The 13,595-nt window shown below is 39.1% G+C and overlaps 1 protein-coding gene across 2 annotated transcripts in view; it reads left to right on the top strand.

The window, feature by feature from the left end:
* The window catches only part of lmbr1 (limb development membrane protein 1), a 251,981-nt gene that overhangs the window by 121,019 nt on the left and 117,367 nt on the right, over nucleotides 1-13,595 (top strand). For both annotated transcript variants that reach the window (XM_078537206.1, XM_078537213.1), the window contains exon 8: nucleotides 4,484-4,548. In XM_078537206.1, the coding sequence (XP_078393332.1) occupies nucleotides 4,484-4,548 (65 nt within the window). The remainder of the gene's footprint in view (nucleotides 1-4,483; nucleotides 4,549-13,595) is intronic.

Raw genomic sequence — 13,595 nt, 5'->3', positions numbered from 1 at the left:
ATGAAGCTCTCCTTTAGAATTATGATGGTTCATTTTTCGATAGGGAGGGTGATGTCATAAAGCTATTAATGTATATAACGTTATTGGAAATTATCTTTTTTAAATAGAGGGTTAATCTGTGAGTGTGTTTTAATTGGATTAAAGCCAGCTAGTCTGGGTACTTTGATGTGTACTAGTTTTGAGATGTAAGAGAGGTAAAGCACATTTGCATTTTGTTGAATAAAGCATTCAGGAAGGGGAGTGAAATCTGGCACCTAGCTAGCAGAGACCAAGCAATGTTTATATTACTAATAAAATTGGTACTATGAAAGGGGTTTTATTGTTAGAAGAAGTGGAACTCAGGGGTTGGTGATACAGTGAGAATTTCCATTCAGTGAGATGTGCTAGGTATAACAGATAGAAGAGTTGTGTGCGCAGAGCAGAGGCAGTGTAAGATCAAAGCCTGTAAGCTTACCACTGTGTCTCCAAAGGAACCAAAGTGAAAGGAACCTAATTTTGAATTTGTAAGGTGAAAATGCTTTGCCTGATGTCTGCTTAAAGGTTGTTGTTGCTTTAATGGAGATTAGTTTGGGAGTTTGTTAAAAGTTATGATAGTAGTAATTTGTAACCATGAGTATATATTTACCTTGTGTAAATTAATAAATGTCTCATGTGGTTTGATATAAAAACCTCTTGAGAACTGGTGGTCTGATTCCTGAATTTGGAGCTGCATCTCAAACACATACCACTTAAAATATAGGTTATACAGTTGTTTAAAGTTTCCCTTGGGGATTTTTAAATAACTCAGCTTTACCAACTACTGTGCTATAACAAGAAATAATTTTTTTAAATGGTGTGGGACTTGGAAATGCTGGTATTCAGAAGGTCCTAGATGCCCTTGTACAGGGTTGTCAAAGTTAACATGCAGGTACAGTAAGCAATGAGGGAAAGTCAATAGTGTGTCAGTTTTTATTACTAAGTAATTGAAGTTTCAGAGTAAGGAAGTCCTACTACAATTAACTGGGGTCTTGGTGAGACTACACCTGGAATACTGATTATGGTTTTGTTCTCCTTTAGTTAAAGAAGGATATGCTTCCCTAAGCTGGGCTTGCAACAAAGGTTTACTACATTGATTCCTGGGATGAGGGGATTGTCCTATGAGGAGAGATTCAGTGGACTAAGTCTATATTCCCTCGAGTTTAGAAGAATATTATCTCACTGAAGCATATAAAGTTCTTAAGGTACTTGATATGATAGATGCTGGGAGATTGCTTACCGTAGTTGGGGAATCTAGAACTAGGGGTCATAGCCTCTGAACTGGGACTGAGCTGGGGAAATTTCTTCATTCAAAGGATTGTGAACCTTAAAAATTCTGTACTCCAGAGAGCTGTGGATGCTTCAGTCCTGGAGTACATTCAAGTCAGATTGATACATTTTTGAACGCTGAAGAAATCGAGGGATAATGCAGTAAGATGGAATTGAGGTAAAAGATCATATTCAAGGGCTGAATAGTCTGCTCCTGTCCCTATTTCTTATGTTCTGATCTAAAATCTCACACCAGATTTATTTAAATGGTATACTTTTGTAAACGTATTGTGTGTATAGCTCAAAGACAAAATCTCTTCATTTTAATTCATGTTATTCAACTTCACATGAGCTTATTGCATATGGTCAATATATTTGCAAAACGAGATAGTGGCATTGCAAAAAAGTTAGAGGAGAAGGGTAGTACCGGGTTTTAAAATGATGTATGTAAGTGAACTGTGAAAACTTTTTTTTATTCATTCATGGGATGTGGGCGTCATTCGCTAGTCCAGCATTTATTGCCCACCCCTAATTGCCTTTGTTCAGAGGGCATTTAAGAGTCAACCACAGTGCTGTGGGTCTGGAGTCACATGTAGGCCAGACCAGGTAAGATCATTAGTGAACCAGATGGGTTATTACAACAATCGACAATTGCAATTCCACCAATTCGAACCCAGGTCCCCAGAGCAATACCCTGGATCTCTAGATTACTAGTCCAGCGACAATACCACCATGCCATCACCACTTGTTGAGGTAAATATGTTTTCATAGGATGGAAGAAGACTGGGGAAAGAGACATGGAGGTTTTTAAACTGACATATTGTTTTGACTGGGTGTGGAGATGTTCCACAATGAAAACAGAATATGCTGGAAAAACTCAGCAGGTCTGATGGCATCGGAGGGAAACAGTTGACGTTTCGAGTCAGTATGACCCTTCTTTATGGAGATGTTCTATCTGTTTAATAAGGAAAGGTGAATTATTGGACCAAATTCAAAACTGTAAATATTATAAGCTACCACACTTTAAGCAGTGATTAGTTAATATTTGACTCTTTGGAATAGATTGTTAATAAGCTTATGAACACTGTCCTGGAGCAAAGACTTCACTCTATATTTTTATAAAATATATGTATATAATATATCAGCATGGCTAATTTATAAAATCTTTAAAACTGGACAAAGGTTTTCTGATAAAAGGAAAAAACTGCGGATTTGGAAATCCGAAACAAAAACAAAAAATACCTGGAAAAACTCAGCAGGTCTGACAGCATCTGCAGCGAGGAATACAGTTAACGTTTCGAGTCCCTGTGACTCTGGTGAAGAGTTATACGGACTCGAAACGTTAAAGGTTTTCCGATGACTGAAGCCATTGTTGACTATGACTGAGATACTAGGAATTTCCTGGCATTCAGAACAGCTACAATCTTGTCATCCCTGAAGAGGTGTTTACAACCTGTGCTTGCAGAGACCAAATTCCAAAGGGATTGTACAAAGGCCATTTACATTTCTGAGGCCAGACCCAGCCAATGGCGACTACCTGTCTGATAGGACAAAGGACCCTGAAATCTCCTTTGAAATTATTGATGGCTGACATATTAACCATCTCAAGAACCGAGACAAAGGAATAGACATCCTTTGTTTAAACTGATGTGGGAGTCATATCACATGACCCCCCCACTGGGCGAACCAGTTGTCCTGCTTAGTGGAGCTGCAAAGGCAGACTGCTATCCTCCAGCAGCAGAACCAGAGCTCTGTCCAGGTTGAAATTGCCTGCCTTCCATCTACACTGCTCCTACTGAACTACTGAACTTCTGTACCAGCGCCTATAAGACTAAATCACCTCTATGTGCCTATCCTGTCATGGAAGTTATCTCTATTGGAAAAGAGGATTATCCAACATCCACCTTTAGCCTGCCAACTCTGTGAAAGAATAGACCATTGGACTTTGATTCTGGACTCTGGACTTGCATGAAACAATAGTTTTTATTTTGTCTGTGACCTTTGCTCTGTACCTTTTTCTAGCTCACCTTTATTGTATGAATGAAAAGGAGGCCACGTTGTGACCCCCCTATCATGTTTGAGTGTGTGCAAATAAATTACCCCTTTTAGTTCATCCTATCGCGACTTTGCTGTGGGATTATTAATAAAGAATTGGATTATACTAAAACTGAGGGGTTGGGAAAATATGCCACCACATTTAAAGGGGGAAATCAAAAATCAAAAACATCTTTCTGTTTATGGGCAGGTGGCGAGAAGGTTAAATTTGTTTAAATTAAGCCCCTTCCTGTCTGTAATAACACAAAGGAAAAGAAAGAAATACTTGCATTTAGATAGCACCTTTCAAGATCACCTGACATTCCAAGGTGTTTTACAGCCAGTGAAGTACTTTTTGAAGTGTAGTTACTTGTAATGTAGGTAACATGGCAGCTGATTTGCTCACAACAACCTCCCACAAACAAATGTGTCAGGTGTCAGAAAATCAAACTCCTTATAACTATATGAATGTTTGACAGTAGGTTGTAGTGTAATTTTTTACTTCAGGTGTGGGAGAAAAATAGGCCAGGTGGGATGGAAGGATATGAATTTAGGACATGAAATAGTGTTCAAAATCCTGAATATAAATGGAAAAACAATACAAGGATGGCCTGGATAACTGTTCTCAGCTGATACCTGAGCTTTAGTTTTGTTGTAAAACTGAGAAGCAAAGACCTTTTAAGAGTGTTTGATGGCCATTTTTAAAGTAATGATGGATTCTGCTAAGGTAAATAGATTACGGAGCCTGTAATGAATGGAACTAAAATTCAGCTGATCAATTTTTAAAAGGAATGTTAGGCCTTTTTTTTTCCTTTTCACATTGGGGTATTTGGGAGGTAGAATGATCTATGCAAAACAGTGGACGAAGCAGAACCCATAATGTCCTCGAAAGGAAAGTGACTAACTGTTCAAAGGAGGAAGCATTGAAAGCATATGTGCAAGGAAATGAAACCAAATGGAAGGCCTTCCTGAGAGCTGCACTGATGTGATGGATTGAATAGCTCCTTCGGTGCTGTATAATTGTACTTTAGAATCTGTACAATGGTGATGTAAAAGGGTATCTCTTGTCTGTTGTTTCAATTTTAATTTTTTAAGACAGAATTTTAATACAACTAATCAAAATGGTATATTTTTAATGAATGTGCCCATTTTTTTTTCTCTGCAGTGTGTACACCGGTTGGTCTGTCCAGAATGTTCACAGTAATGGGACAGTTGCTAGTAAAGCCTACAGTAAGTAATGAAAATTTTGACCATAGTATACAGTAAGTAGTTCTGCTTTGGTATGCTTTTGATAAACAGATGATGTTCCTGGCTATGTATACTCCTGACTTATTATCTGTTTCACACGTTTTCTTATAACAATAGTTGGCACCTTGACCAAAGCTTGAGTGCTCCTGTCATGTTTTGCATTATGCGTTAGTCAGAACCACTAACAAGATTTCTAAGTGAACATCAAAATTTAGAAGAGGCTGATGTTCATTGTATTACGCATAAAATATTCCTGTATCCAAATTTAGTTGATACTTTGCCATATCATGAATCTATACATAATTGAAAGAAGACTTGTGTGCCTCTTTAGCAGTCTTATTGGTCAGTAGTAGTGTTCTGTTTGCATTTGGCTTATTTGTCAGTTGTAAATGCATAGTGATTGGATTGTTCAATATTAAGCTGTGTGGTACATAGTGGAATTCACTTAAAACAGGCTGCCAAGACCAATAAAATCCCAGTTTTCCAATTTCAGCAGACATGACCGCTCTTCATTTTATTTCTGCTCTCCCAGCCTGGCTTCAACAACTACTACTACTTCCCATTCGCACCCAGATCTCCCACTCTCTCTCACTAACATTCCTTTGCAGCATAGATATTCTTGTCCTGTCTTGGGTCTTTCAATGCACTTACTGTCTTATAGTTGCTTGATGCTGGCTCCAGAACCACAACAGTGTGCAAGTGTGGTGGCCATGTTTATCTGTACTATTTTCCAGACTGGCACTCTCTGCTTCACACCTGATCCGCTGGACTTTAGCTTCATTACTTTGCCTCTCCCTACCGTTGAGCCATTGACTTTACAGCTACATGATTATCCTTAATCTAACCCATGGCTTGCTGTTCATCCTGCCTCCATTCTGCCCTCCTTGTCACTCCTACCTTTTGTACCTCATTCCGATGTCCTCCTTTCTGTCTAGTTCTGTCCTCTGTACCCTAGCAGTCATATGTGCTAGATATTAAGGAGCAATGGCTGACCAACAAAAGGCTACTGGATGACAAACATAATGGGACATAAACTTTCACATGTCTAGTTTGTTAAATGAGCAGCTGATTTGTGTTTAGGAAGTAGTTTATTTTGATTGAAATTGAAGCAGAGGCTATAAATTTGTTTGAAGAAATTGGATAGTTACTTGATAAAGAGGAATATTAAAAGTTATGCATTGGAACTAAGAGAATGGCATTAGGTTAGGTGGCTCATCTGATGATAAAGATGGGTACATCCTAATTTATATTCTCCTCTTGCTAAATCAATGCTTCATTCCTACTGCTAAATGGACAAGATACAAATATAATGCCTGTTGGCATAATTTGTAGGATATCTTTATTTTTAATGTGAAAACACTTATACATTTTTACATATTTTTTTAACCTGGATCTTAATTATTTAATGTTGAAGTTTCATGAAAATGAGAAGGGGAGATGTACAGGGAAAAACAATGACATCTGATAGGCACTGACGGATAAATATGGGACACCGAGAAACGAGAAACATGACTGACCTAAAGATCCTTGCAGACACATTGATGAGAAAGATCCTAGAAAGACTCAAACGAATGGCGAAATGGAGCCAATAAGGCTAGATATCTAAAAGCAAAATATTGTGGATGTGGAATTCTAAAATAAAAACAGAAAATGTTGGAAATACTCAGCAGGTCAGGCAGTATCTATGCAGAGAGAAAAACAAGGTGAATATTTCAGGTCAGTGACCTTTTGTCAGAACTATCTGGCAAGATTCCACAGATGCTGCCTGACCTCCTGTGTATTTCCAGTGTTTATGTTTTTATTTAAAGGTAAAGCTCACAGTGAGAAAGAGGTAGGATAAGTCCAGGACAAATAGAGAATAGGTCAAACAGTTAGTGGGAGATGAAGAAAGACATTTGAAAGGAAACATCACACTTTGTAAAAAAAAAGGTAAAAATATTCTGAACAACATAAAAATAACATGTAATATAAAATATTTGCCTATTCCAATATTTAGGACTGCATATGCCATCTCCTGGACAGTGTACATAATTCTGAAATTCTAGGCTGCAGATCTGAAGCAACAACTACTTTCAAATGAAGCTGAAAACTTGGATTAATAGAAGGGCTATCAGAGTCCTGGGTCTATATTAATAAACTTTTAAAAGTTGGATCACTGGAACACTTGAATCATAATGTAAAGCTGGTGAATACTAGTGTGACATTGAAAGGTTCAGAGTTGGATAGGATACTGATTTAGGAACGGAGAGGAGTGTAAAAGAATGGAAGCACTTCTGTCTCGGGCAATATAAACCGTATGGAACTCCAGTTTTGAGAACAAGGTTATGAATTGGCTTTGATTCACGCACACTGAATTCAAAGGAATAAGAAATTAATATAAATTGAGAGATGTGAAATTATTGAAATAGGAGGTGTGGAGAATCTTTCTTATCATTCAGTCTCTGCCTGTTGCACCCTCTTAGTGTGAATGAAATATACTGGGAGGTCCTACCTTTTTGTATAGTCTAACCTTTAAGGTCAAAATTATTGTTTGGATTATATTAACCTGTTGATTATCTTGTCTCTTTCCTGAAGTTTTGTGAAAATCTGAACCACAACTGAAGAGCTAGGTATCACCATAGAATCACAGAATGATACAGAATGTCACTATTCAGCCCGTTGTGTCTGTGCCAGCACTTTGCAAGGGCTATCCAATTTGCCCCACAACCCTGCTCTTTTCCCATACCCCTGCAAATTTCCCCACCTTTAGGCATATACTCAGTTTCCTTTTTCAGACACTGCATTCAGATCATAAATTGCAGCATAATTTTTTCCCCCTCGTGTCATATCTGGTTCGTTTGCCAATTAGCTAACACCTGTGTCCTCTGGTTACCCAGCCTTTTGCCACTGGAACCAGCTTCTCCTTATTTACTCCATAAATACTCCATCATTTTGAACACCTCTATTAACCATAACCTCTCTGCTGTAAAGAGAACAACCCCAGTTTCTCTAGCGCCTCCACACAACTGAAGGCGTTTATCCCTGGTGCCATGCTAGTAAATCTCCTCTTCAATCTCTCTAAGGATATTAGTATCTCTAAAAGATAATCCCATGCTTGCAGATGATGTATCCAAGGGGCACTGTGTAGATAAAGAAGAAAAGGGGGCTGAGGACAGATCTTCAGGAATTCTTGGAGGTGAGGGAAGAGATACAACTATTTTATTTGTTCACGGGATGTGGGCATTGCTGGCTAGACGAGCATTTATTGCCCATCTCTAATTGCCCCTGAGAAGGTGGTGGTGAGCCTCCTTCTTGAACTGCTGTGGTCCATGTGGTGCAGGTACACTGACAGTGCTGTTAGGAAGTTTGAGCCAGCTATTGCTGGGGATATGCTACCAACAGTCAGCTAAGTAGGAAGCGAATCATGCAAGGTCAATCTCGTTGCTAGGTGAATAAGGGCAGTAATTATTTGCCATCTGTAAAACCTTCAAATAGGAACAAAATGTCAATGCAGATGATTTAACAAACATACAGGACTAGTTAATCCAGCTTGTAATTGGACTATATACAGTGTATCTTGAATATTGACATGTTAGAATTTTTCAGTTTACCTTGCAGAAATTTGATCTAAGATTTCTGAAGAAATTGCACTTGGTCAGAGAGGAATAATGATGGGTATAATCTTTGCCCGAATGTAAAAGCATTTTCTTCATACACTGGAGATTTTTTTAAATTTCACATGTTTTACCTACTATGATGCTCGAATTTTATAAATTTGAGCACTGGGAAATCCAATACAGCATTAGTTGATGCTTCAGCTAATCCACATTGAATTATGTTAAGGTAATAGAAAATTAACTAGCAAATTTATTAATAATTGATAATTAAATATCAATTATTGATGATTTGAAAAATCCCATAGAGTTTTTGTGCTTGCTTTATGCTTGTGTGCTACAGCTGATGATGGATCTGATCGCATTATTCTTCTGATGGATCAGAAAACCAATTATGCCAAACAACAGAAACTCGTAAACAAATCAGTATTTGAAAAGACAATAAAACGTAGGAGCAGAAGTAGGCCATTCAGCCCATCGAGTCTGCTCTGCCATTCAATGAGATCATGGCTGATCTGATAATCCTCAACTCCACTTTTTCTCCATAACCCTTGATTCCCATACTGATTAAAAATTGTCTATCTCCGCCTTTAATATACGTAACAACCCAGCTTCTATAGCCCTCTGCGGTAAAGAATTCCACAGATTTACTACCCACTGAGAAGAAATTCCTCCTCATCTCTGTTTTAAATGGGCGACCACTTACTCTGAGATTATGTCCTCTGGTCCTAGATTCTCTCACAAGGGGAAAAAAACCTCTCAGTACCTACCCTGTCAAGCCCCTTAAGAATCTTATATGCTTCAATAAGGTCACCTCTCATTCTTCTAAACTCCAATGAGTACATGCCGAACCTACTCAACCTCTCCTCATAAGAAAATCCCTCCTTCCCTGTGATCAACCTCGTGAACCTTCTCTGGATTGCCTCTAATGCCAATATATCTTTCCTTAGATAAGGGGACCAAAACTGTTCACAGAATTCTGTGTGGTCTAACTAGTGCCTTGTATAATTTTAGCAAGACTTCCCTATTTTTATACTCCATTTCCTTTGAAATAAAGGCCAACATTCCATTTTCCTTCCCTATTACCTGCTGAACTTGTATGTTAGCTTTTTGGGATTCATGCACTCCAAAATTCCTCAGTGCTGTTGCATCCTTCTGCAGTCTTTCTTCATTTAAATAATATTCATTACCCTCTATTCTTCCTGCCAAAGTGCATAACTTCACATTTTCCCACATTATATTCCATCTGCCACCTTTTTTGCCCACTCACTTAACCTGTCTATATCCCTCTGAAGACTCCTGTGTCATCCTCACCACTTGCCTTCCCACCTATTTTTGTATCATCTGCAAATTTGGTGATAGTACATTCACTTCCCTCATCTAAGTCATTAATATATATTGTAAATAACTGAGGCTCCTGTACTGATCCCTGTGGCACTCCACTAGTTGCAGGTTGCTGTCCTGAAAATGCCCCCCTTATACCAATTCTCTGTCTTCTTTCTATGAGTTAGCTAATCCTCTATCCATGCTAATATACTACCCCCAACACCATGGGCTCTTATTAAGTAGCCTTATGTGCGGTGCCTTATCAAACGCCTTTTGGAAAACCAAAATATTAAATCTACTGATTCCCCTTTATCTATCCTGCTTGTTACCTCCTCAAAGAATTCTAATAAATTTGTCAGGCATGATTTGCCCTTCATGAAGCCATGCTGACCCTGCTTGATTTGATTATGTATTTCTAAATGCTTTGCTGTTACATCCTTTATAATAGACTCTAACATTTTCCCAATGACCAATATTAAGCTAACTGGCCAATCATTCCCTGTTTTTTGTCTTACTCCCTTTTTTAAAAGGGTGTTACATTGGCAGTTTTCCTATCCAATGAGACGTTTCCAGAATCTAAGGGTTCTTGGAAGATTACTACCAGTGCATCCACTATCTCTATAGCTACTTCCTTTAATGTCCTAGGATGCAACCCATCAGGTCCAGGAGACTTATCAGACTTCAGCCCCATTAGTTTCCCTAGTATTTTTTCTGTAGTGATAGTTATTGTATTTATTTTCTCCCTCTTTTTTGCCCCTTGATTATTTAGTATTGGAATGCTATTAGTATCTTCTACCGTGAAGATACTAATTCAACTCCTCTGCTATTTCCTGATTCCCCATTATTATTTCCGCGGCCTCATTCTGTGAGAAGCCTATGTTCACTTTGGCCTAAAATTTAAAGAAGCTCCTACTGTCCGTTTTTATATTATTTGCAAAGTTTATTTTCTCCCTCTTTATTTTTATTTTGGTCATCTTTTGTTTGTTTTTAAAACTTTCCCAATCCTCTGACTTACTAGTAATGTTTGCCACATTGTATGTCTTTTCTTTTAATTTGATACTATCCTTAACTTCCTTGGTTAACCATGGTTGGTTTATTCCCTTCTTTGAATCCTTCTCCTTCACTGGGATATATCTTTGTTGTGAGTCATGAACTATTCTCTTAAATGTCTGCCGTTGTTCATCAACTGTTTTTTCTGCTAAAATCCTATCCCAGTCCACTCTAGCCAACTCTGCTCTCATTCCTTTGTAATTATCCTTATTTAAGTTTAGCCCAGTTGTTTCTGACCCAAGTTTCTCACTCTCAAACTGAATGCTAAATTCTACCATATTATAGTCACTGTTTTCAAGGGGATCTTTTACTCTGAGATCATTTAATAAACCTGCCTCATTACACATTACCAGATCCAAAATAGCCTGATCCCTGGTTGGATCCACAATATATTCTAGGAAACTGTCCCTGAATACACCCTGAGTTCTTGCTCGTGGCTACCTCTGCCAATTTGATTTTCCCAATCTACATGAAGATTAAAGTCACCCATGATTAATGTACTGCCTTTTTTACATGCCCTCACTATCTCCTGATTTATTCCCTGCCCTACAGTATATCTATGGTTCAGGGGCCTATAGACTACTCCCGCCAGTGTTGTCTTCTCTTTGTTATTTCTTACCTCCACCCATGTAGATTCTATATGTTCCGATCCAAGATTCTTTCTTGCTATCGTACGTATTCCATCTCGTACTAAGAAAGCTACCCCACCATCCTTTCCTTCCTGCCTGTCCTTTAACTTGCCCTGTTTTGTCTACAAAACATGACCATGGGTCAACTGATGTTACAGCACAATATGGGACCTTGGCAAAACAGGCATCTTAGTAAATACAGGACATATTACAGAAGAAAATTATGCAAATAGTGAAATAGCACAGAAAGAATGCTAAAAGAGAGATTAAGAAATCATATGAAAGAAGACTGTAGGTCAGCACTAAGATAAATAGCAAAGCTTTTATAAGCTCATAAGTATAAAGAAAGTGAAAGAACCACTTGGAGGTATAGGGATCGCCTTGTACTTGAAAATTTGGGAATGACAGATATGGCTGATAAGTATTAATTTTTTGAGGAATGTGGAAGAACCATTAGTAGAAATTAATATTCAACAGAATCTACAATTATATAAAACCTTATCACATCTTCATATTCCAGAGCACTTTCCATTTCAAACATTGTTCATTGATTGTAGCTACTGTTGTTGGGTAGGCAAAAGCAACCACCAATCTGCACACACAGTCACACCTTGTATCTGGGGTCATACCTAGCACAAAGGTAGATGGTTGTGGTTGTTGGAAGTCAATCATCTCAGTTCCAGGACATTGCTGCAGGAGCTCCTCAGGGAAGTGTCCTAGGCCCAGCTGCTTCATCAATGACCTTCCTTCCATCATAAGGTCAGAAGTGGGGATGTTCACTGATGATTGCACAATGTTCAGCACCACTCCCAACTCCTCAGATACACAAGCAGTCCATGTCTAAATGCAGCAAGACCTGGACAATATCCAGACTTGAGCTGACAAATGGCAAGTAGCATTCGTGACACACAAGTGTCAGGTAATGACCATCTCCAACAAGACAGAATCTAACCATCCCGCCCTTTGACATTCAATGGCATTACCATCTCTAAATCCCTAACTATCTACATCCTGGGGGTTACCATTGACCAGAAACTGAATTGGACTAGCCATTTGAATACTGTGGCTACAAGAGCAGGTCAGAGGCTAGGAATCCTGTGGCAAGTTACTCACCTCATGATTCCCCAAAGCCTGTCCACCACCTACAAGGCACAAGTCAGGTGTGTGATGGAATACTCTCCACTTGCCTGATGAGTGCAGCTGCAACAACACTCAAGAAGCTTGACATCATCCAGGACAAAGCAGCCCGCTCGATTGGCACCCCATCCACAATCATTCACTCCCTCCACAACCGACACACAGTGGCAGCAGTGTGTAACATCTACAAGATGCACTGCAGGAACTCACCAAGCCTACTTAGGCAGCACCTACCAAACCCATGACCGCTATCATCTAGAAGGACAAGGGCAGCAGATGCATGGGAACGCCACCACCTGGAAGCTCCCCTCCAAGCCACTCACCACCCTGACTTGGAAATATATCGCCATTCTTTCACTGTCGCTATGTCAAAATCCTGGAACTCCCTAAAAGCACTGTGGATGTACTTACATCAGATGGACTGCAGTGGTTCAAGAAGGTAGCTCACCACCACCACTTCAAGGGCAACTAGGGATGGGCAATAAGTGCTGGCCCAACCCATGACGCCTAGATCCCATGAACGAATAATTTTTAAGAAGTAATTTTACTAGATGATGTGTCCCTGGTGACAGTTGAAAGAGCAGTGCTGACAATTCCACCAAGACAGCACCGTGATCATCTTCAACTAGTGCTATAGCTTCTTATACGTCTACTTGAGCAGGCATATTGGCCTTATTGTCTCAGCCAAATGATGTCATCTCCAACATTGAAGCACTCCCAAGAAACAGCATTTGAATGTCAGTCCAAATATATGCTGAAATCGGTCATGAGTTTTGAAATTACAACTACTGATTCAGAGTGGTGTGCTATTAAATTAATGAAAATTACAGGTAGACGTGCTAATAAAAACTTAATGCGACTAAAAATCTTAATGTTATCAGACTCTTGAGTATACATCTCAGAATAGAATCACAGAATTGTTATGGTGCAGAAGAAGGCCATTTGGCTCATTGTGTCTGCACCGGCTTTCTGAGCATTTTAACTTAGTGCCAATCTCCTGCCTTTTCCCCGTAACCCTGCACAGTTTCTATTTAAATAATCGTCCAATGCCCTCTTGAATGCTTCAATTGTACTTGCTTCCACCACACTTCGAGGCAGCGCATTCCAAACCCTAACTACTCGCTGCGTGAAAAAGTTTTTCTTACCTCGCATTTGCTTCTTTTGCAAAATACTTTGAAACTGTGCCCTCTGGTTCGCGATCCGTTTACAAGCGGGGACAATTTCTCCCTATCTACTCTGTCCAGACCCCTCGTGATTTTGAAAACTTCTATTAAGTCTCCTCTTAGCCTTCTTC

This window comes from Cetorhinus maximus, chromosome 3 (genome assembly GCF_964194155.1).
Source record: "Cetorhinus maximus chromosome 3, sCetMax3.hap1.1, whole genome shotgun sequence".
Taxonomy (NCBI): domain Eukaryota; kingdom Metazoa; phylum Chordata; class Chondrichthyes; order Lamniformes; family Cetorhinidae; genus Cetorhinus; species Cetorhinus maximus.
The sequence above is the reverse complement of the archived record's forward strand: the minus strand, read 5'-3'. Positions and strand labels throughout refer to the sequence as shown.